General features: G+C 41.5%; 1 protein-coding gene across 2 annotated transcripts in view; it reads right to left on the minus strand.

Moving 5' to 3' along the window:
• Positions 1 to 1,339: 1,339 nt before the first annotated feature.
• PPARG (peroxisome proliferator activated receptor gamma) overlaps positions 1,340 to 23,784 on the minus strand; it is a 51,190-nt gene continuing 28,745 nt past the window's right edge. For both annotated transcript variants that reach the window (XM_069027587.1, XM_069027586.1), the window contains exons 2-7: positions 20,880 to 21,107; positions 19,020 to 19,189; positions 17,490 to 17,628; positions 12,766 to 12,965; positions 9,014 to 9,464; positions 1,340 to 1,935 (exon numbers count right to left, since the gene is read on the minus strand). In XM_069027587.1, the coding sequence (XP_068883688.1) occupies positions 1,688 to 1,935; positions 9,014 to 9,464; positions 12,766 to 12,965; positions 17,490 to 17,628; positions 19,020 to 19,189; positions 20,880 to 21,099 (1,428 nt within the window). In that variant the 5' untranslated portion in view covers positions 21,100 to 21,107 and the 3' untranslated portion in view covers positions 1,340 to 1,687. The remainder of the gene's footprint in view (positions 1,936 to 9,013; positions 9,465 to 12,765; positions 12,966 to 17,489; positions 17,629 to 19,019; positions 19,190 to 20,879; positions 21,108 to 23,784) is intronic.

The raw sequence follows: 23,784 nt of genomic DNA on the forward strand, positions 1-23,784 counted from the left end.
GGCTTTAAACCTGGAGGCTGAATGATCCAATTTCCCAAACTTCCTGGTGGGAATAGCGCTCACGGCTGACCTTAGGCCCAGAGGTTACCCGAAACAAGTACTAGGAAACGTTTCCAGGTGTAGAAGGCATGAGCTGGAAGATTAATTTTAATATTTACCTCTCTCAGCTTCTTTATTGCATAATTTGCATTGACTTAAGAGTTTCAAGGTCTCACTTTAAGGTCTACATTAGGAGCAAAGCCCGTTTGTACTCCCTGAAGATCCTATCACACCCACATTACCTCTTGGTTTGCTTAGGTATCACTCGTTTCACTAAGTTTAAGGCACATTTTTTGCTACATAAATCAAATATGAATATGGAGAGGAAACCAAGGATATTCAACTGGGGACCTCTCCTTACCTCGATATATAAGTTATGAGTAGTGGCTTTTTTTCCCCAGTATTCCCTCTTCTGGTCCACAAGCGTGGGTCCCCCCTGCTTGACTTTGTCAGGGGTCACATTCACAAACTATCAGATGTGGGCAGGGGAAATGTGAATGCAAGGGCCTCTCACCTCAGTACCAAGAATACCCCAAAATGACAGTATTAGGAAATTTATCTTCTGTAAAACTTGCTCACTGTGCTGTGCTCTGCTCCCTGTGGAACTCTTAGGTGGCATTGTAGGGCATCACATGCAAGAAAACCAGCAGTCCCAACAGCAGCAACATCTCCCAGTGTCCTTGGGATGAATATCAAGAGCTCAAGTCGAACTAAGGGTGCAGGGTTTCCATCACAGCTTTATCTTTACAGGAATTAATCCAAACTGTGCTTTTGTTTAGGGGTTAATTTGTCATGGCATTGCAATTTTCCATGATACTTTGACTGCTGTTCAACGGCAGTTTATCAAATAATTTGGGAAGGTCTCAGGCCAAGAGGTTTGTACCAACCTGTTCCAGCTCAGCTCTGGCTGCTGTGGGGTGGGAATTGGAGGCCTTGGGGAGCAGCTGCTGCTCCACCTGTCTCAAACTTGCATGAGCAGAGGAATCAAAAAGACTCTGTTTCCTAAGAGCGCTGAGCAGTGCATATCCCTTCCTTAATTAGCTCTTGAAATGGCATCTAATTTTTGGGTTTGCCTGCAAATGAGTGGGCTAATTTTTCCTTACACCAAGCGCCCTTTACAGAGCTCAGCCAGTGTCAAATCTCATTATGGAAGGCACGAATATTGTCAGACCTGCCACTCCTCCCTTTGGCCTTTGAAACTCCCCTGGGAAGTTACACTGATCTGTGACTGAATTTTATTTTGCTGCTGCCTTGGGAGCACAAAATCGAACGTAATACTTCAAACATTTCCCTGGAAATGTTCAAGGAGAAAGGTTTTTATTTAGTTGAAAATTTAACTGCATGCTTAACCAACTCGAGTGAAGCATCGATCATACTTGGACAAGCAATTTTAGGAAATAACATAGTTAAAAAATTAATTCTGAAAATACTGCCAACAATTTCATGATATAGATATTTTTAATATTAAAAGTAAATTGTAAATGTGTCTTTATAAACAATATGCATAAAATAGATCTACTATACTAAGCTCTCTCTTTTTAAATGCTGTTTCACAGTAATCTCTTAGGTATGCAAAGTTTTCCCTCAAAGAAATAGTGCAATCTGAAGAACATACATTATGTCAGGGGATTAAGAACTGCTCTGCTCATTAATACAAGTCCTTGTAGATCTCTTGTAGGAGCGGATGGAGGCTCATGTCTGTCTCGGTTTTCTTGATGATCTGCAGGAGCTGCACGTGCTCCGTGACGATCTGCCTGAGGTCCGTCATTTTCTGCAGCAGCTTTGCAAACAGCTGCGAGGACTCGGGGTGGTTCAGCTTCAGCTGCAGCTCCAGGGCTTGCAACAGGTTGTCCTGAATGTCTTCAATGGGCTTCACATTTAACAACCCTGGGCGGTCTGGGGAAGAAAAGAGTTGGGAGTCCATGAGCATCATCATCACACCGAGCTCATGCGTTAATTTCTTACACATTTCTTAGCAAATGCAGCCTTTACAGATGGCATTTCCTGGGAGCTGTTTGACCACCAGGAGTCTGTAAGATTTCACTGGGGTCTGCTCAAAGGGGTTTTAGAGTCTTGGAAGCAGTTCAAGTGGTGCTGATCCAGAAACAGGTTTGTACTCCACTACAGTGGATTTTCCACAGTAAACCGGGAGTGTGTGGGGAAAAAAGAGTGAGATAGTCGGGGGAGAACCAATCAGTATCAGGTAATTCACTTCTGGAAAATGGACAGATACTCTGATGGATTTGCATGTCCTTGCTACCACTAAAAATGTTTCCTCCTAAGGTGGATTTGAACCCATCAAAATTCAAATAAAAAAGGCATAAACTCAACTTCTGCAGCCGTGCTAACCTGGGAGATTTAAAAATCACAGGCTCTGTTCTTCCCCACGCCCAAGCTGCAGCTGCTATGAGGAAGTTTCAGGATAGCTTTGCATCAGCCCATGAGCTCAGGCACAGCCACTGATGGCAGTGGAGACCAGTGGCTGTGGCTTGTGCAGAAAATGCCTCTCCTGGGCTCATGCCACAGGACATGGAGGAGGCTGGGGGATGTTTCCAGCCACACTCAGCTCCTCGCACTGCCAGAGCCCAGCAGCAGCTTTGGCACAGCTTCTTCTTCAGCAAGAAGCAAAATCTTTCTGTTTTAGCCATTATTATCCTCGTCATAATAGCTGTTCTGTTAGCTCTGCCTGTCCCCAAATACATCCTTAAGTGGCTGCAGTTATTAGCAGAATTCGTAACATTTGGTTTCTAACTTGAGGTAATAAATTATTTGATTCTCCAGCACTGAAAGTTAATGCAATGTTGAATGTCTAAGCAATGAAAGCTGGTGCACTTTGTTAAATCCTCACATATGACAGTGACCACCATGAATCTGTTACTGCTAAAATGCTTAATACTGGCTCATGCATCCCAAACATCATAATGGAAAGAGTGAACAATGTAAATAACATTTGCTGTGTAGCTATGAAATTAATTTCATTGGTTGATCAATAAAAAGCGGTGCTTATTGCAAGCCTTAAATCACTTCCCTAAGGCAATAATTCCATTTCAGCAAGGACAAGAGGTTGATCTCCATTAAAAACTGAAAAAATAAGCTGTTATTTCCTGTGATCTTGGTAACCTTTCTGTGCATAGAGTTCTACTAACTCAGCTGGACTCGTGCTGCACACTGGAAAAAAGGCTGAGAGAAAACAAAGCTCTTTATAAATACACCAGGGTTTTACTTCACGGGGGAAAAAAATTGCAGTGTAAACTAAAAGGCAAAGCTGGCAGGAAAACAAATGAGTACACACAAGCCATGAAAACAAAGGTCACTGATCAGGAAAGGATACTCAATTCTCCAAGAGGTGAGGTCTGGGCAGAGCTTTTCAGAGACAGGAATAATGGTAATTTTGAATATGAACCTGGATATTTGTTTGCCAATGTGCTTGTCTTGCAAAGATCACTCATTTTTCCCATCCAATGGATAACCCCATAAAATCTGGTTCAGAAAGTCTGGGAGTAAATGTAACAAAACGTTCCTTTTTATTCATTTCCTTTGGCAATATTTTTGAGCAATTTTTTTCAGCTACTTAAAGAATTTTTGATAAATGTTAAGTATTTATTTTTCGATCACCTGAATGCATTGCCTGTGCTGCAGAATCGAGCTGACATCTTTCTGACACTTCCCAAATTTCAGCCCTTCAAAGCTGCTAAAGCTTTGGGGTTGCGATAGCTTTAAATTTTCCTTGCGTGTTGCAGCTGAACTCTGAGCTAGCTGGGCATGACTCAGTGTGCAGGGATAGAAAAAACCAGAAAGCACAAAGACATGGCCTTGAGATTTCCTCTGAGATTCATCTCCATTTGCCCCCTGCTCCTCTGTGGTGGGAATTTTTTGGGGTGTGAGTTTTTCAGGAGTGAATCCCCATTCGAATATTGTGCTTCAGAGTCCAGGAGGAAACTCCACTGAGTCTGGAACTTATCAGGAACCCCCTGAATTCGGATGCCCGAGGTCAACTGAAGGTCAGTGAGACTGCAGGGGCTAAAACTCTGAAACCCCTTTGAAAACCCCATTGTGATGGTTTTCTAATGACCCAATGGAACCAGAGGCAGAGAAGATGACTCTGACAAAAGCCAAAGAGATCATCAGATGTTATTTTTAAATAAGCCAATTCAAGAGGAAGGAAAATTCCCATTGAAGGCAAGAGAGATTTTTCATGAATGAGAAACTTCAGGATATGGGCAGTGTTTTTTGGGTGTTGACAGTTTGCTATACTTTCTCAGTAAAAATCTTTTTGCAGAGGAAAATGCTGTTTCTGTTCCAAGAAACTTATCTAAATCAGGAAAAAAGGAAATAAGAGGCAAAAGCTTAAACATCCAGCTATTATGGTACATCTCAAGCTGCTAAAAAAGCTCTTAAATATACATGCTCCAGACCAATTTGGTTTTGTACCAAAAGGTGTGTTTGGTGCAGTAAGGAGCTGCAGAGGGATGTGCCTTGCAGAAAAACGGGCAAGGGGAATGATGAACAGTGAGCCTCGAGAACCATTGCAATAGGGAACGAGAAAACACGGGAGTGGGAGTGTGGAACTGCATGGGACACTGTGGGGGAAGCCTTTTGGGGGGCTGGCAGTCCTAAGTGCTGCTGGAAAGCTGCCAGAGCAAACTGCAAAGGGAACTGGTGAGGGAAGTGAAGGACAAAACCCAGGAGCTGTGGCACGGCTCTCTTATGACACAATGAAAATGGGTGACACGGGGCCAAAGAGTTGGCATGATAAACTGAGAGAGAGCTCAGAGGGATTTGGATGCTGCTTTTAATCCTCCTTGATACACCAGATTGTGGTTTGAAGTGTAGCTTTTTCCCCTGCTATCTCCAGCCTGCCCTTCACCCATGAGGACTATGCCAGGAGAGCACCATGGTGCCCTTTCATTTATTATGGGTCTTTATTCACGTTTTCTTTATGTTTTCATTCACTGTCCTATGGCTGCTTCAATTGGTCTGAATACTCTGCAGGAAACTGTTCCAAGTCAGAAGATGTTCAGAGTGACTGTGAAAGGCCAATAACCCCAGTTTTGAGTGCCAGCAGTACTACTTTGTGTAAATTGATATTCTATACTGTCTCAGGGGAGAATAGTTGTTTATTTACTTACTTATTTGGATGCCTCTTTCATGTCCCTAAAAATAATTACAATGTTTTACCTGTTCCTCACATATGAAATTGCCACCTGCAAGTCTTTACATTTTAATAGCTTTGACTAAGTGCATTTTGCATTTAAATGCACATTCTAAAATCTCAGCATGGAAAAACGGGCAAAGATCTGGCTGAGTGAACACACGTGCTGCTTCTTTTTCCCTTTGCTGAGGCAGATGTGACTCAGCAGTTTGAGGTTTGTCTTCTGAGACTGTCACATGTATTGTTGTCACCAGGATTTTGGTTCAATGCCTCCAGTGATGATCTGCAGTTCTTGCTCTGACTGCAAAGCATTTCTTTGTTCTAAGAAAGTGCAGGATTTGTGTGGCAGTGAAATAGGAATCACTTGTTGGTAACAGTCAGCGATAAAATTTCAAATTTTGCTGACCTCAGAATGCAGCAAAATTATTGAATATGGTGTTTAAATCAGGAGCAGGGACTTGTGGCTTAAAATTTAGGGTAAAAAACCCAGAGAAAACTGAAAAAGTGACTTTAGAAACATCTTTGGGTTTAAATACCCATTTGACTGCACGTGGACTGTCAGAGTGTGGGTCTTTACAGGGACACCCTGCCCCAAACACTGCTGTATCCAAATATTCCTGTGTCCAAACCTTCCTGTATCCAAACACTGCAGAAGATAACACACAAAGCTTTGTGTCCATGCATGCAAACATGGTACAAAATTCCCTTTCAAGCTTTTTCTTTGACACCAACCTGCTAGAGCGAGTTTGCTCAGTTCATACATGTGAATTGTCCCAACAAGGCTTGGGGTATTATCTGTCCTGCCCTAACAGAGCCATCCAACTTGTTCTCCTTAAACCTTCTTGTGACAGAGTTCATTTTCAGCTCAGGTGGATGTGATATTTTTAAAGATGCCTCAAGTTCTTTGTCATGTGTACAGAGCACTCACTACTGACTGAGGACGTGTCTCAGCAGCACAGAGGAAGAATATCTCCTAAAAAAAGCTTTCCAAATCTCATTTAACCAAAGTGTGTCTCTTAAGGTTACCACAGCCAGAGGATGTTGCAATGAGAGGTTGGTGCTGCTGTTGATGGCAAAAAGCACTGCTGTTGTACAAACAAGGTGATATCCTACGCTCACACACGGTCTCTCTGTCTCACCAGCATTAAATTCGGAATACAAGACTTTGTTTGCCACTTACGTTGTGTTGTAGCACCAAGAGTGAGAGCAGCTCTTGAGAAATGAGTTCAGAGAAACATTTGGAACCGCTGAGACAGAGAGAGGCTGCACTGAGCAGCTCAGGAACAGTAAAATCAACTGTGGGAGTGGGAGTACTTTCCATCTGCTGCTATTACAGTTAATTTGTCAGCTTCTCAGGGCTGTGACTTGGGCTTTTTGCCTTTTTAGATAACGTGCAAAAGCAGCTGTTTGGTTATCAAAAGGCTGAACAGTTTTATAGGATTTGTGGCAAATTCCAAACACTTCCCAATGAAAAGCTTCCTATGTGTAATGTTCCAGCTGGAATTATCCTCCCCTTTCCCTTCTCCTCCTCTCTGTAGAGCTGCACAAGAGCCAGCCCCCCTGGAGCCAGCAGAATTAGCATCATTTCACTAGGTAATGACAGATCCATTCCTTGGAATCCTCTGGCTGGGATCTTTTTGGGTTCCAGAGACTGGTTTTCTGTTAAAGATAGTTGTACACAGGACTTCATGAAGGGCCTTGAGCGTTGCAGGATTCCTGCAGCAAGTCAAGCCCTCGAGGTACTCTGGTTTTGAAATCCTGTTTTCAGTGAAATCACCCTGCTATATTCAAATAGTTCTTGCAGAAATACAATTTTGCAAGGGTATAGCTCTTACAGAAACATCTGAGACAGCTGAGAAATAGGACTCAGTTTTCTATCGCATAAGATATTTTAGTCCCACAGAATGCATCCAGTTCACTGGATATCATATCTGGCTGTAAATTCCATGATAAAAGCTTTCTCTAATTGGCAACAAAGCTGAATTGTTTTCAAAACATAAACTCTTTTTTTTTCAAGCAGCTATCATGCTTTTTTGGAAAAAAAAAAAAAAAACCAGTTCTGAAAAAAGATAGGGAGATCTTTGTTATCAAGCAATTAAATGATCTTCCTAGAAAGGACTGATTTATATTTACATGGATTTATATCTCTCTATGGATTTGCTTCAGAGTTTTGCTACACAGTTACTTGATTCAAATCCATTAGTTCTTTACAGATCTCTGTTTACAAATTATTCTTGAAAAAAAAGAGACATGCTGATAAATCTGCTTCAACACAGTTAATTATTGTATGTGAATCACTGTCCTCCTGCAATCTAAAATGTGAGACTGGTTACATCATTCCTATTTCCTCTGGAGTAAATCAAACACTGCTAAAGACAGGGCTTTGCAGAGAGCAAGTTCCCCTTTTGCAGTTAGGAGTGAATTTTGAGAGGTCTTTTTCTCATCTGTCACATTTCATTATACTAAAAATGCGAAATATTGGCATGTTTTGTGCAGTGCCCCGATAGCCTTGTGCCATTTCTCCTCTCCCATCAAAGCCAACCAAAAATATACCAGCAAGGTGTTTTCCTTCCCTGAATTACTGCAGAGTCCTCAGAGATCATGGTGCCCAAGGTTTGCACAAGGAAATTTCTGGGAGCTGTTCTTGTTGGAAGCGGAATTAGCGGGATAAACCACATTGTGATCCCCCATTTTTCCTGAATGAAAAACGGTGCCAGGAGGAACTGGAGGTGATTTTAAATGCAGCTCTGCCTGCCAGTGCCCTCCCAGCAGCAGGGCTGTGTTTAGAACCAGAGCATGTGGTTGTGTTTGATTGCTGAAATGGGATTTAATAACGAAATACTCGGCGTTGCTCTGCGGAGGAGCCGAATCCAGAGCATTCAGCACATTCCTGCCATGGATATGTGCAGCTCCATGTTGGGCCAAAATACACACAAATCAGGAGGGCAAGATTTTATTTGTGCAACATCACTGCCTTGGGAGTGTTGGCCAAAGTAACAGAGCTTCAACGTGCCTGGAATCTATGTCTGAAGGTGTGCAAGGGAAATAAATCCTGGTAGCCGTCACTAATTCACAAAACAGAACAGCGACATCACCTCAGGAGAAGGGAGAACACAGTGGCTGTCTGCAGAAAAGCTGAAATTCGGTGTTTTTTCAGTGAAGTGTTGGATGTGTGCAGTGTGATACCTGGGCTTTCAGATTCATGCTTGGCTCAAAGAGTGATGCATGAAGATAACACAAACAGAGCAGCTGAGGGAATCTGAACAGACACACCATGCCTGGTTTTCCCAGGCATTAGGGGACCATCATTTTCCTGAGAAATGCGTTTCCCCCTCCTTTTAAAAGGCAAACAAAACCTTGCATGAATGAAAGAACAATGGGAAGCACCATAACCCTGTAAGCCCAATACCCCCTGTCCTTTGGAATTGTTCTGGACTCAAAGCTATTTGTGTTCAATTAGCAAGCCACACAACCTAATTGCAGGTTTAAAAAAATCTCACACAGAATTTTAGCTCCTGCCAGTGAAATTCCACCCTTCCTGTTTTCCAGGAGATAGCCCTGATTTTGTTTTCAGCCTAAATGAGCTGATGAGTCAGCAGGCATTTCCAGCTCCATCACTAATAGCGGGTCATTTCCATTTTCAGTTTCTGTCTGAAACTGAATAAAGGGCAAACAACAAAAAGAAATTTGAAAATGACTAAAAAACCTCTGTGTAAATGCACTCACTCCCACCCTGCAGTGCTGAGCACTTGGCTGTTTGCACAGGAGATAAAAGTGCCAATTCTGTCCTATAAAATCTCACATAAATAAGAGAGCACTTACCTCCACTTAGGATAATGACAGCTATAAATATTGCCAGGTCACTGTCGTCTAATTCCAGTGCATTGAACTTCACAGCAAACTCAAACTTGGGCTCCATAAAGTCACAAAAAGGTTTTCTCAGGCTCTTCAGGAACTCCCGTGTCATGAATCCTTGTCCATCAGATATAAGAACCCCATCCTTATTCATCAGAGAAGCCAGCAGAGTATATATGATCTCATGGACCCCGTATTTCAGGAGAGTTACTTGGTCGTTCAGGTCAAGATTGACGAAGCCCGGAATGTTCTTGGCGAATTCCGTGATCTCCTGCACGGCCTCCACGGAGCGGAACTGGCAGCGCTGGAAGATGCGGATGGCCACCTCCTTGTTCTCCTCCTGCAGGGGGGACACGTGCTTGCACTTGATCTGGTCTTCTCCCATCATTAAAGAGTTCATGTCATAAATAACAAAGGGCTAAAAACAAAAGGAAAAGTCCATTTACTCCCAAATGTCCTTTCCAAGAGCGTTCGACTCCTGAGAAACCCAAACGGGGGTGGAACTCACCAGCAACCCCTCAGACATCTCTGAGGAACCTATCAAGGGTTCCCAAGATAGTTAAATTGTCCCAAACCTATAAAAACAAATATCCTCACGATGTTAAAATGATTTACAGAAAGGCTGAGTAAGGGGGGGAAGGAACACTATTTTAAAATACCCAGGAGTTAATGCCTTTTCCTTTGCTTGTTCGCTGTTTGTTTCACAAAACATTCTGTAATTCCAGATTTCAAAGTTTGGAATGTTTAACAAAAGGTTAAAATTATACTTATTTTAACTGAATTATAGTGGCTTCTATAAAAGAGAATCTAATGAGTGTACAGGAACATTCTTTTTTTGTAGAAAGACAGAGAATATTAACATTTTGGTTCCTTTATTTACTTTCATGCTCTATCCTAGGAAACACTGCAAGTAATACCAACTTTATGGCATTGATTATCTGATAAACATAACCTTTTGCTGTTAACTCCTTTAAAAATAACAAAGTTAGGATCTATTTAAACCCACTCAACTTGTCTTTGGGAAAGAAAAAACAAATACCATGATACAAACCACAATTCAGAGCACAAGAATGAGTCTGACTGTGAAATAAACTCAACTGGAATAAATCAATTTTGAAAGCAGCTTAGAAAAAGTAGTGCCAGAATACTTCCATTAGGATCTGGAAACAATCTGTTCCAGAATATGCAAAAGAAGCTCCTGGGTTTAAAGAAGTGGTTATGTGAGGATTTCTCAAATTTATTTGAAGAATCTTTCCCTCAGAGGATTAATGATTAAATAGTTCATTGCTGCCCTGAGCAAATACCCACTGATATGAATAGGTTTGTTAACAGACTTGATTAATTAATTAAAATACAAGGGATTATAGTCCAACAATTGGACTATAGGAATAATTTTTAAAATTTAAGGTAATTTATGATTGCAGCTTCTAATGCCTTATAGGGGTGCTCAATCTCATGGTTTTATATTCACTACATGTTGCAGAACAGGTTCAAAAATAACCCAAGCCCTCCTAGCCATAGTCAGTAGTCCTTTCCCACAGAATCAGCTTCTGGAAACTCCTAAAATTCTATTCCTATTTGATTAAAATAGTTTTGAAATCTAATCAGTGCTAAATTATGGAATTATTAAACTGGAAGTGGCTACTGGTGGTGCCTTCTGAAGGGGGTAATGCCCACAGAGGCTCATCCCCATCCTCCTCCCATCCCAGAGTTCTGCACATGGACACTGGGAAGTGTTTGGTCACCCCACAGAGGCCAAACCCAGCTCACAGGTGGGAAGGGGGCAGGGAATGGCAGCTTTGTCCTTAACTGCTGGGAAAACAGAGAGCTCAAGGAATTGTGTGCACTGAGAAGAGGCAGGAGGAGAAGGAATTTCTCAGGAGGTAATGACATTTTGGCAGCAGCAAAACCATTAAATATGTGTCTGCACACATGGATATGCACACAGGTGGAACAGTGGAGCAGCAAGACTGCAGAAGATGCTTTTAAAATGTGTATTTTGGTTCTATTAGGTCATTTCTTTCTGTTCTTTCTACTGGGAGCACCAAGTACAACAAAAAGTCGTTCTTATGTCCATGCCCATGTGCTTTAGAAAGCCTATATTACACCACTGGCCTGCTGATGATAGATGGAAGTCAAGAAAGAGTTCAAAATAGCTGAAGATTTTTTTAATATAAAGATTCAGATGAACTTGTGAGTGGAATCTCATGTCAAATGAGCTCTGTGTATATCCCAGGAGATGATGAGTTATTCATTCTAGTTTTGATACACTCACTTGCATATCCAAACGTTTTAAATTAATTCAGATGATACAGCAACTAAAAAGCAACAGAAGTTTAAACTCTGCCCATAGTAAACAGTTTGATGCTCCAGAGCACCAAATCCATTGATAAAAACATGGAAGTTGTAACCATTAAATAGTGTCACTCTTTCAGTGGTATTTTAAAAAAAGACTTGGAAGTTGGCAGCACTGAAAAGCTGGATTCTGCCTACTGGGTTATTGCTGTTTCTAATGTGCCAAAGTTTAAAAACCTCCAAGAAAAAAGGAGAATGTAATTGATGTAATTACACATTTACTGGGCGAGAATTGCAGTGGGGGAACTTTCAGACATGACCAGGTTGCACATCAGTTTCTGCAGAATAAATAAACTGTGCTGATTCAAACTTTATATATTCCATGCTGAAGAGTTACTCACATTGTCAGTGCCCACCACATCTAAAGTTTTTACGTAAGGGCTACAACCAATTGCTGCACAACACTGAAATTATTATTTTAATTGCCTTTAAGGAAAGGAAGAAATACCTTTCTGGAGCCTGAAATGCCTCCAAGTTCTTTGTTGTCTTTGAAATTATTAAGGAAAATAAAATACAGTCTCTGTTGTAATCCTGACAGTAAAATTTCTGCCAATGATTCTAGAAAATAACATCAAACTAAGAGTTGTAGGTTTTGGAAAACTATTTTGTTCTTTAGGTATTAAAATACTGTCCAAATTTAGAACCTACCAAAATGGTCAGATATTATTTATCCTCCTCTCACTGATACTGAAGATTGTGATGCATTTGCAGGTGAAGTTTGCAAGGCAACCCACAAACACACTTATCACCATTCCTTACTTCTTCCTGTCCATCCTCCTAAAATTCCAACTGCACCAACACAGGGCACTGATCTGACCTGAGATAACCCAGTTAAAAGCAGGAAGTCATCAGAGCATCATAAGAATGAGCATCACAGTTCAGCCTGGTGGCTGTGCTGGGGCTGGAATCATTTGCCACTTAGGAAAAGGAATATTCCTTAGGGAACAGCCAGTGCTGCTAACACACTGTGGTAGGGATGCTGGAATAGGACAGCAGGCAATTCCTGACAGCTAGAGAGACACCTTAAACAGATAGTGTGGGAGATAACCTCTGGGCAAGGAGAAGGAAAACGGGAAGAGAGGATCAGAGAATACAAAAAGGTTAGGATGACCTTCAAATTCTTGTACCGGTTTCAAGTATTTTATTAGGTGAACTTGGAGTTTTTTCAAATAATGTTTACTTATTCTATCTAAAAACATTTCCTGTGTTTCAGACACAGCTTGAAATATGTAACTGCCAACAGCAAAGTGGGGGTTTTTTTAGGTTTGGTGTTTTGTCGTTTTTTTTTTCCAAGAGCTGCGTTGTCAACTTGGTAAATCATTTACACGGAAGAAAGGAAGAAACAAAGAGAAGAGGGAACTGACTGATTTGTCTGTCGTCTTTCCTGTCAGGATGGCCCTCGCCTTGGCTTTGGTCAGAGGGAAGGACTTGATGTAGGAGTCGTACAAGTGCTTGGCCAGCGCCCGCAGGTCGGCGGATTCGGGGTTTAACTGGTCGATGTCGCTGGAGATCTCTGCCAGGAGCTTCTCCTTCTCCGCCTGCGGCATCCGCCCAAACCTGATGGCTGAGGAACAGCACAAGGGTTACACCTCAAAAAGCACATTGGAATAGGTTTTCTGCCACCTTTCTGCACCTGCAGCTGCGCCTCACAAAGCGCATTTGAGCCTTCTGTCGCCTTTCGGTGTGGGCTGCTGACGTTTGTGTTCAAACAGGGTTAGGCAAGCAAGGAAAGAGGGGTTTCTCTGGTAATTCAGGCAAAACAGCTGAAGAGCTTTAAAGAAATGTAAACAAACACATCTCAAAGAGGAAATCATCTCTGTGCCCAAACAATACCATTACAATACCCTGCTTAGAAAGGCCAACCTGCTGTCAGCTGTTGGTGAAACCCCCTGCTTCCACCTCCAATCTACATAAAATGTAAAGAATATTTAAGATATGAAAGTTCTGTTGGCTGAGGGTAGGAACCACCATTGAGCCTTGTATTGTTTTGGGCAAATCACCATGTGGATCTCGGATTCTTCATTTGTTTGGAAACAAAACCCTCACATGCCTTGCAGGAATAAATTCCTGAACGGCTCAGCAGAATTTAGCACAGCAAGTGCTGGAAAATGTTACCATAAGAATTAAGGAATGGGGAAGGAGGTTGGATAAGGAATAAAAAGCTGGAAAAGGCTGAGTTCCTCATGGTAGCTCTATGTATTTGAAGACCAGGAAATGGATCTACCTCATCATTGGAGCTCAAAATTGCACAATACCAAATCTCCTCTGAACCTCCTACTTTTCTGTCCGTGTACTTCCCATCCAAGACACTGTTTATTCATATGGGGACTGACTGGATAATGAGCCATCAAAATCAAGACTGATTTATCACATGATATTTCAATAAACATAATTTATTTTGTTTTATGGAAACAAAACAGAACAAAAGAGCATCAAAACAAAAAACGGAAGGAAGAAATCAAGGTTTGCATTTTGGCCCTAGGGGCAAATAGAAATATCATGAATATTTTTTCAGTGATTAGTGTATTCCTTGGATAAAGGAAAAGTGCTGCTAAGACCATATAGAGATGATTTTACTGGGATGTATGTTGATGGGCAAACAGGACACTTTTTTCCAAGAATAAATAATTATGCCAGAACACATCCCCCCCTCCCCATTTTTAATATATTATTATATTTATCAATCAGTTGTCTTATTTCATGGCTGCAGAAACAAAGTTGTCTATTTTTATGACTGAACTCCATTTCTCTTTCAGCAAACTCAGTCCCTGAGTGACACATGATGGATATTTCACATTTGTTTGGGTGTTCTTTGTATTAAATTATACTGAACACCAGCAGGAAATGATTCTGTTGTGGGCCTGTTCCTGAGAGATGAGGTTTGCAAAAGCAGGTTCAGAATCTGGAATCCCACTGGCAGAGGACTCCATTCCACCAAAAGAAAAGGTGATCAGCACTCAAATTCTGTATTTCAAATATAACATCTCATTATAAAGTATATTTTAAATACAATGATTCGTTAACAACAAGGAGAGTTGTGAATCAAGCACTCCTATCTTACAATTTCATAGACATAGGATTTATTTGTTCAGGTTTAGAACAGATTTTATAAATGGGATGTTAGTTCCAGCAGATTCTGTTCAATGCTTATTAGCATTGCAGGCAAAATTGGGGGCAAAATCAATTTTGTGGGACGAGCCTGGTAGTTTCCTTTTGGAAAAACCATTGTCACTGTCATTTTCAGGGGACTGAGACAAAAATCTGGGAGAGGTCAGGCAGTGGGAGGTTTCTGTGAGGAATTGGGAAAGTGGGATTTTGGATGAGAGGAGAAGAAGGAGGGGCTGGTGATGACACTTACAAAGGTTAGGCTGGGAAAAGGAGAGCCTGGGATAGGGATCAGTAGTGGGAAGGGCAGGGAAAAACCTGGGAGGCGGTGGAAGAGCTCTGGAAACCTGGCTGGCTGCTGGTGCTGAGAAGGTGGAAGGGGTTCAGGTGGCAGCTTCTTTCCCAGTAATCCCAGACTCTGCAAGTTTGGGCAGCAGCCTGCAGCTGGAATGTGGGATCTCTCCCTTTCCTTCGGCAGTTCTTCCTTTCCCTTGCCTTTGCAGGATTCTCCAAATGTCAGGAGCAGAAAGCCAGCAGTGAATGCAGTCAGTCACTACATGCTGCATCCTATCCTTTGGCTTCCTGTGGAAAAACTACAATATTTATCCTCACCCCAGATTTTACTGCTTGGAGAAGTTAAATGTAAAAAAGATGATTGTTTATAGACTGTCCTGTAGGACACCGCTCTTCTGATGGTCAGGATTATTTCTGAGCATGAAGGAGACCCCAAACAGCCCATAAATACAATTTCTTACATTAGAAAACACAGGGCAAAGCCAGGGTGGATACCTGTCTGACTTTACTGGAGCCACATGCTCAGATTGAGCAATCCCCTGCTCCTGGCACTGATGACAAAGACATATTGCCATGTGTTCCCTTTTTTCCATTACAGTAGCTGGGATAATACAAGCAGGACTTTTAGCAGAAGAGAACAAAATAAATGACATTTTTAAACCAAAAGAACCAGGCTTCTCCTCAGTGGTGCTTCAGAACCCAATCTGCACAACTCAGGGTTAAACCCAGAGCAGCACTGGGGCTAGAGAAGGAAAGGAAAACAATATTCCAAGCATGAGAACACCAGTGTCTTTTTTAACCTTTAGCCAAGCGGTATGTAGCATTTATACGTGAAAAAATGTGGCTGTAGCTGCTGAGTGTCTCCTTGCAGTCCCCCTTTTGTCCTGATCATTTTGCAATAATGCATCTACACAAGGCCAGGCACAGACTGGAACCCTCAGGCACAAATAACCCACATTCTGCTTCAAAGCATTTAACATTCAGATAATTTCCCTACCCGAGTGGCTGAAGTGTAATCTGTAGATGTAACATAAAAATGTGTCTCAGTGTCATTGAGCACATCCAGTGTTGCATTTCTTTATGCTTCTGGGCCCTCAAAGGTGAAACTCAGCCCTTTTTTAAAAAATTTGTATATAAATGATGAAGGAATGAGGGTGTTTTGTGCAATGCAATGTAACCAGAGCGGGCAAAAAGAAAAAGGCAAGTGTAGAAGGCAATACTTGAATAGAAACACTGACTCCTTGTTGGGAGAACTCCTGGTTGGAGCGAAGGAAAATGTTCCTTGGAGCCCTGGGGCAAATGGCTTTGCCCCTTTCCTGCCTCCCCCTGACTCCTATAACCTTGTTGGTGCCACAGCTTCTGCCTGAGCAGTGGCTGAAGAGGGACAAATGGCAGGTGAAATGATAATTTTAAAGCTGTTCCATATGTTACAGGCCAGAGAGAATGGTCTGGGCCATCTCCTTCCTGATGGAGCTGCCCATGGATCCCACTGACACAACTGGGAGCTGTGTTGCCAGGCCAGGGGAGACTCTGGCACACATCCTGAAAATAATAATAATAAACCCTCCTGGATTACTATAAAAATACCCACAGTAGCATTTCAAAATTAAATTTATTTTTAAGCGTTACTGTTGCATCCCAGGAATTTGAAAACCATATTTTCTATTAGCAAAACATTTCCCATACCAATTTACATTCAGTGCATGTGTTAACTTTGCAAACCACAGTCCAGCTTTCCTCTTGGGGACAGCACACTCATTTTTTATACTGAAAATAATGAAAGTTCTAAAAAAACCACAGAGAAATTATTTTCCCAGTCATGTTTGCAATTCTTTACCCTTAGAATTACATAAGTCTCTATGTTATGACATTTAATTCCTGTTTTTACTCAGCTTTGCCAAAGCAAGGCAACAAAGAATCTTCATTATGTCTTTCTGCCCAAACATTCATAAGTATTTCCACATGAATTGCTCTGTTAATTTTAAAGTTCAGAGGGACTTTCTTCTGAATGCTGTGCGAGAGAGCAGCACTGTGATATTCTTCCTGCCATTACTTATGGTAAAGAAGGCAACCCCAGATGTGGGTGTCCTAGGAAGGAGGAGGAGGATTGAGATTTTTAGCAGTGTACAATTTGGGCCAATTAATTTCAAACACGTTGTGTTTTAGTGTGAGAAGTGCTAACTCAGTGATGCTAACAGCCCTTGGTAAGTGACCTACGCAGCAAATTCGAGTTGCTGTTATTCACAAAGCTTCAGCACATTCTCTAACCCGGCCTTCATAATGAAGTTTTTGGCTTTCAGGAAAGGCATCTTGAGCTCCAGAAGGCAAAAAGAAAGGGTCTGGTCAGAAAATAAGATGATGAAGTGAAAAATAGCAATTACAGAGGGAATATTATTCAGGAGGAGCTACCAACGAGCAGGAACGATGGAGAGTAAAACCGACTCACATGTTACATTTTGTATTACAGCCAGCAATGCAAATCTCCACCTCTCTGGTTTTCATGTTACAGCAATCTCCAGTCACAGAGAGGCTCCTAAAGTCAGGGCAATCTCTCTGATGTGGATTTCTAAATTGCCTGCTGTAAAGAAACTGAAGACTGTGGGCATTTGAGCACATTCAATAACTGTGTTGCTGTTCCATGTTCTTTTTCAGCTGAACCATTACTGATTTAAACTCTATGTGCACTTACCATTATGTGACATTCCAACAGCGAGGCACTTCTGGAACCTGCAGTACTGACATTTATTCCTGCTTTTCTTGTGGATCCGGCAGTTCAGATCACATCTGTCATAAATTAGCTTTAACCTGATTGTTCTTCGAAAAAAGCCCTGCAGAAAACAGAAAAATATGGAAAAGGATGCAAGAAACTGGCAGTGCCACCCTGGCCCTGCTCCACCCATCCAGGGCACCTCTCTGTGCACACCCTGACCCAGATCAGAGGGATTCCCAAAGGAAGCAAAGCTCCTGAGACCATCCTCTCCGCTCCTGTTCTGCTCTTATCAGTTGTTTCCAACTCCCTTTGATAAAGGGGTAAAATTCTCAAAAAGTGGAGAAGCTTTAGGGAATCAGTGGGGTTTAAAGGATATTTGGGATGTAAGGTGAGTGCACAACTCCAAAGGAAGCAAAGCTCCGTTTGTGCCACTGCTCGTGGGACAATTATTATGAACCAAACATGACATTTTCAAAATTTAAAGTTCACTATCAACGTAGAAAATTTGTTGTTAACCATGACAAACCAAAAATTCTGCCAACAGCAGTTCCAACTTTAGTAAGTGAAAAAGGCTGTAGGTTATTTCTCTTTTTACAGTTTAAAGATGCTTTCTCGGGTCAGTCATAATCAATTAATAAAGCTTGTATGGAGTTATCACCATTTTTTCCTTGTAAAAATGATTTTTTTCCTCACAGGGAATAATAACAGGAAAAGCATAATGCCAACTTTTATTTATATAAGTAACTGTAATTTGAGGAATCTATTTCATACTTATTGCTTTATGTGTGTTCCTAATTCACTGCTGGATTAAGCTCTGGATTGGCTCTTTCCTTGTAAGTTATTTTCCTCAAGATATTGCAAATGGAGAAGATGGGAATTTCACATTAAACTCTAATGATTTTCTTTGAACTCAGTGAATTATTAATAATTTAATTCTCTGACATTTCTTCTCTCATTCTTGAGGACTGCAATGTTTACACCATTCATTTGTCCTTTAACATGCTATAAGCACTAAATATCACTGAGATTAAAAAGTCAGGGAAGTTTTAAAGCAGAAATCCACATTCTTAGTACCATTAGACTTCTCTGTAGTCACCTAAAATGTGTAAATTAGGTAAAGAAACTTGAATTAAGCAGAATAACAGAGCCTGAGTTTTAAATTGCTCAGAGCTTTGGAGTTGGGCATGAGTTTGCTCTTGCTGTGTTCTAAGAATTCAGATTTTTCTGCATGTGACCTCCAAGACAGTAGGAATGAAATATGCTTGCATGATTGAAAGAAGGAGATAAAATGCACAAAAAATTGGGAGTAGATCAATAACACCAACAAGAAAAAAGCAAGCTACACTTTAAAAAACCCCTGCTTATTAAGTCATAAATTACACGCGGGAAAAATTTACGCAAAGACCTGAAATTTTTATTGGGTTGTTTTGGTTTTTTTTTTTCAAAAAAAAAAAGCACAAAGGGGGGATTTTTTACCAAGGGATTATTTAGATGAAGACAGCATCTTACCTTGCAGCCCTCACAGGCGTGCACCCCGTAGTGGAAGCCAGAGGCCTTGTCCCCGCACACGCGGCACTCGATGGCCATCAGCGAGCTGGACGACTCCTCGTGAGGTTTGTTGTACAACTGAACCTTTTCTGAGAAATAGGGAGGGGAAGGAGGCTCCATTTTGATGGCACCTGTGCACAGAGAGAAGTTCAGTGATGAACTCCAAGGAAATACATGGAAGAAGCAGCAAGGAGCGATCACAAGGCATCCCAGTCAAGTTGGGATGGGATGCCCAGGTCTGCGCCACGGCAAAGCCAGCAGCAGACAGAGGCTGCAAAGGGATGGGGAGCTGGAAGCTGCACTTCACTGGCTGGAAAAGCTGGAAGGGGCAGATTCTGATGGAGAAATTGTATTACAGATCCAGCTTTCAGCTCTGTAGTGTGGAATGGTTTGAAGATGGATATTAAAAATTAATGTATGGAGAACTCAGGCTTTACTCTATCTTTAAAGTGTTGAAAAACTCCTACATGGAGATGGGCTGGAGTGATGAATCTGGCTTAAAAAATATTCCAGTGTCTAATAGAGCTATATATTGAATAATATATTGTTCAATTATATATATATATGTGTGATAAAATAATATTGGATATTTCAAGAAACTCAGCTCTCTCCTGGGGACAACTGTTCAGCTTGGGATGAAGATTAGAGATAAATTTGCTCTTCTGAAAGTTTCTAATTAAGAGAGCAATTTCTAATACTGAATGAGCTCAAACAAGTAAATATGATGTCTTTGAATCAATCATCACTGGCCATAGAAGAAGCTGAAATTTGACAGTCACATTACATCAGGAATGATGAAACAGACAGAGTAATAAAGAAAGTATTTTTATTTTTCCAGATGGGCTACACTATACAAACTAGAAAGATTTATTCCTAAATAAACTGGGAAGAAATTATCTAAGTAAAGATGAGGAGGATTTATGCCATCTAAACTCTACTGCACTCTTTAAAACTACTTGGCATTAAAATGTTATGAATATTTCTAATTAAACAAAAGAAAAATAAATTACTAGCTGGAAAAAATGTCCATTCCTTTATTACAGTAGTAATGCAGAGATACACAGCACCTGCTTCACTGTACAACCAAAATTCAACACCACAGTTTTCCCAGCAAGAATTCCCTGAAAGAACTCCTGTACAGATTACTACAAATAAAAGTGATGTCAGATCTAAGCAGAAGTGGATCCTTAAAAGAGTTCCAGGCACAGCAACCTCACATTCCTACTCTGAGCAGGAATGCAGTAACCATTTATTTAGGAATAGGTCACTTCCTTTCTTAAAAGGAGGATTTAGTGTAATTTTTTCAGTGTAAGGGGTGAAAGAGCAGCATGTTTCATAGCAAGTAAATAATCCAGGAGCAGTGATAGGAGTTGTAACAATGCTGTGACTCAGAGGCAGCCAATATTTCTACACCATCAGCTTCTTAGGCTGTTTGGAATTTAATAAATATTAATAATTAATATGCCCTGTATGCTGGGCATTCCTGAACATCCAGGGGATTTATTCTGCATAGTGTGCACTGAGCTTCAAAGGACAAGCTGCTCACAAGGTACAGGAATAGGAGACACAATGGAGGGCTGCACGTGCCTAATAAAGTGTAATTCTGGATACTTTGTGATGCCTTTCCTAAACCCCAGCTGCTGCTCTGGAAGGGGGAAGGTCTGCTATGGGTATTCTCTCTTTTCTGCCTGCCCTGCAAGGACATCTCTGCTGACACAGGAGGTCTGAATTCCTCTAAATCCATTTGCTGCTAGCACATGTGCCAGGGGATGGAGGAAGCGTGGACATGAAGGAGATGCTTCAAAAAAAGGAAAAGCTTACTTTGGCAGTCCTGGAGCTTGATATCATATTTATAATCCAGGCCTGACTGATCACTTCTGGCAAGAGGAAGATCTTCATAGTGCGGTGAGGAAATGCTCGAGAAGTCAACAGTGGTGAAGGGCTTGATGTCAAAGGAATGTGTGTGATCATCCATGGCTGACAGATCCACGGGGCTAATTCCAAAATTCATGGGCCAAAACGGCATTTCTGTGTCAACCATTGTAATCCCTGCAAACAACAACAAGAAAGAGACATTTTAAAGGGAGGTTTTATCTCCAGTGTGCTCAGGCTCAAGCTGAGGTCCAAGTGTGCCACGGCCAGAGGATTGAGAGGCAAACTTTAACTGCATCTCTTCATAGCATGCATATGAATAAAATTAGAAGTCTTCCACAAATAATTCTCAGTTTTGTGAATTCTAATCATCATTCTTCCCAAGTGCCTGAAAATCTCAAGGATTTTTATATTAAGGAAAAACCCCAAAGTAGCTGGTATTAAATAGTGGTGGTTTTCCTCCAAATAACCAGAAATACTTGAAATCTTTGCTCATTTGAGTTTGCCAAAAGTTTAACCCCAGTCTTAAACCCAAGGATCAAGGAAATGTAAATTATGACTCTTCAAATTCTATATATATTGATGCAAATCTTGAAAGCAGTAAACAAATAGGAAACTTCAATCTGCAAAAATCTTCTGCAAATTGAGTGAATTTAGACTGAGAGATGAAATGTTTTTCCAACTCCTCTTCTGACCGATAGCTGAACCAAAATCCTTAATTTAGACATATTTCAACTATGAAAAAGTTTGTAAGTTACTGCAAGTGCAAAGACTGTTTTATAAGAGCAGGGTCTGTGTTTAATTTTCCACTATTTATAAAAAGAACATTCTAACCTAAAAATAGAAGAGATGTTTCAAAACTAAAATAGCTTGGTCACTTTGGCTGTTTAATGTGGACTTTAGACCCAATCAAGTAAATGGCCTTTAACCTCTAGATAACAGAAACTTTGATTTGATCTGCTTTGAATCAAAACTACTCTGTCACACTGCCAGATGTGCTGTTGAAAAAGGAAGATATTGGAACAGAGGTGCTCCAGAATTTGGAGCTCATCCCATGTTTTGACAGGTAAGTGAAGCTGTGCCTGCACTTCCCTTCAGCTCTGCTCAAGTGCCAGTGGCTAGAAATGGTTGCACTCTGCTTTCCCTCAGGAATGTCACCATCATTCTTCCCCTTTTAGGACTCCCAGAACAACCCTTCGGTTCTTCTGCCTTGAATGTTGACAACAAAGGTTGCAAGGGATCTTTTTAATTCTTAAATTTGAGATGAGAGATTCTCACTGCAGTGGGAACAAAGCGGTGCTGCTGCATCCCAGCCACCCCCCTGTCCCACTGGATGGGGTATTAAGGATGTTACCCTGTTATCCTCTACATGGAAACACCAGGATTCCTAATGGCCACAAGTGACAGTTCTCTGGGGAAAACACATGACAGCTTGTCAGAGTACCTTGCTGTTGTGTGCTGTCTTCCAAATGTCAAGTTTCAAGTCCAGTGCTCAAATCATGAGCACTGCCCAGGCTCCCCAGGGAATGGGCACGGCCCCGAGGCTGCCAGAGCTCCAGGAGCATTTGGACACCACTGCCAGGGATGCCCAGGCTGGGGTTGGTGGGGTGGCTGTGCAGGACCAGGGGTTGGACTCTGATGCTTGGAGGTCCCTTCCAGCTCAGAAGATTCTCTTGATTCTATGAATTTTTCTGTGAGCACGAAGTGCAAATCCCTGGCATCAACACTGGGAGCTGTCTCCCCAAAACATATTTCCAAACGAAGCAATAAACCAGAACAGACTCCTTCTGAAGATCCCATTTCTGGTAATGACCACACACATCTTAAACTAATACAAAAATCTAGACACATCTAACATTTAATTGGTTTATATCCCCTTAGGCAAGTGCCATCGAGGGTTCTACTGGAGCTCTGCCTAAAGGGTGAGGAGGAAGGATGGCCACAGGCACATTCCCAGTCACAGCCCAGGTTCATCCCGGGGATTCCCAGGACTCACACGCTCAGGGGCACCCACGAGGTTGCTGTGTGGACAAGGAACAACTGCAGGAAACCAAATCATCAAAGGGGAAAAGGACCTACCCCCAGAGCTGCCCTTGCACAGACACCTCCCTGCTCTGGAGAAGCACCCAGAGAGGCTTCAGTGCCTGCTTAAAGGCAAGGACAAGCTCAGGTCACTCACGGAGTAGAGATGAACTCAGTCACCTGCCACTGATCTCACTGGAAAATTAACAGTTTTCTTGCATCCTCCATCAAACCTCTGAAAAATATTCTCACAAGCTCAAGGCTTTATCACTCACTTTGTCCTTTCAAGTTCAAAGGCTTCAGTTTGCAAACCCGTGAGCTGAACAGCAAGTTGCAGCTGAGCTGAATTTCACTTCACACTCAGTCCATGGCTGGGATGTTCTGGAGAAGTTGATGATGTAGAACATGAGTGATTCTGTGAAACTCTTGTGTTGTTACAGGGCAGTGTGTGTGCATGAACTTCCCTATGTACAGATATCTTACAGCTTGGAAAGCCTCAGATAAGCAGGTGAGTCCAGAGGTCTGGCTCGGCATGCACAAGCTCCAAAATCTAGGAGGCTGTAGTAATTCCTTATCAGAAATCTTGTTTCCCAGTCAGCACAGCCAAATCACTTCAGCAAAGTCTACCAAAAAAAGCTGCAGTGGTTTCATGGTAAAAGTATTTCTAGCCTAGAACTGTGATGGTTTAGATTTTTATTATGTTTTAGAAGAAACAAAATAAAATTAAGTAATTAAAGAGTAACCTGCTGTTTTAAGCATCACTGAATAGAAGGGATCTGGTTTCACACATGCTGCTTCTTCCCCACTAATTGTTTTCTTCTGCATGTCTATC

Source organism: Aphelocoma coerulescens, chromosome 12 (assembly GCF_041296385.1).
Source record: "Aphelocoma coerulescens isolate FSJ_1873_10779 chromosome 12, UR_Acoe_1.0, whole genome shotgun sequence".
In the NCBI taxonomy this organism is placed as follows: Eukaryota; Metazoa; Chordata; class Aves; order Passeriformes; family Corvidae; genus Aphelocoma; species Aphelocoma coerulescens.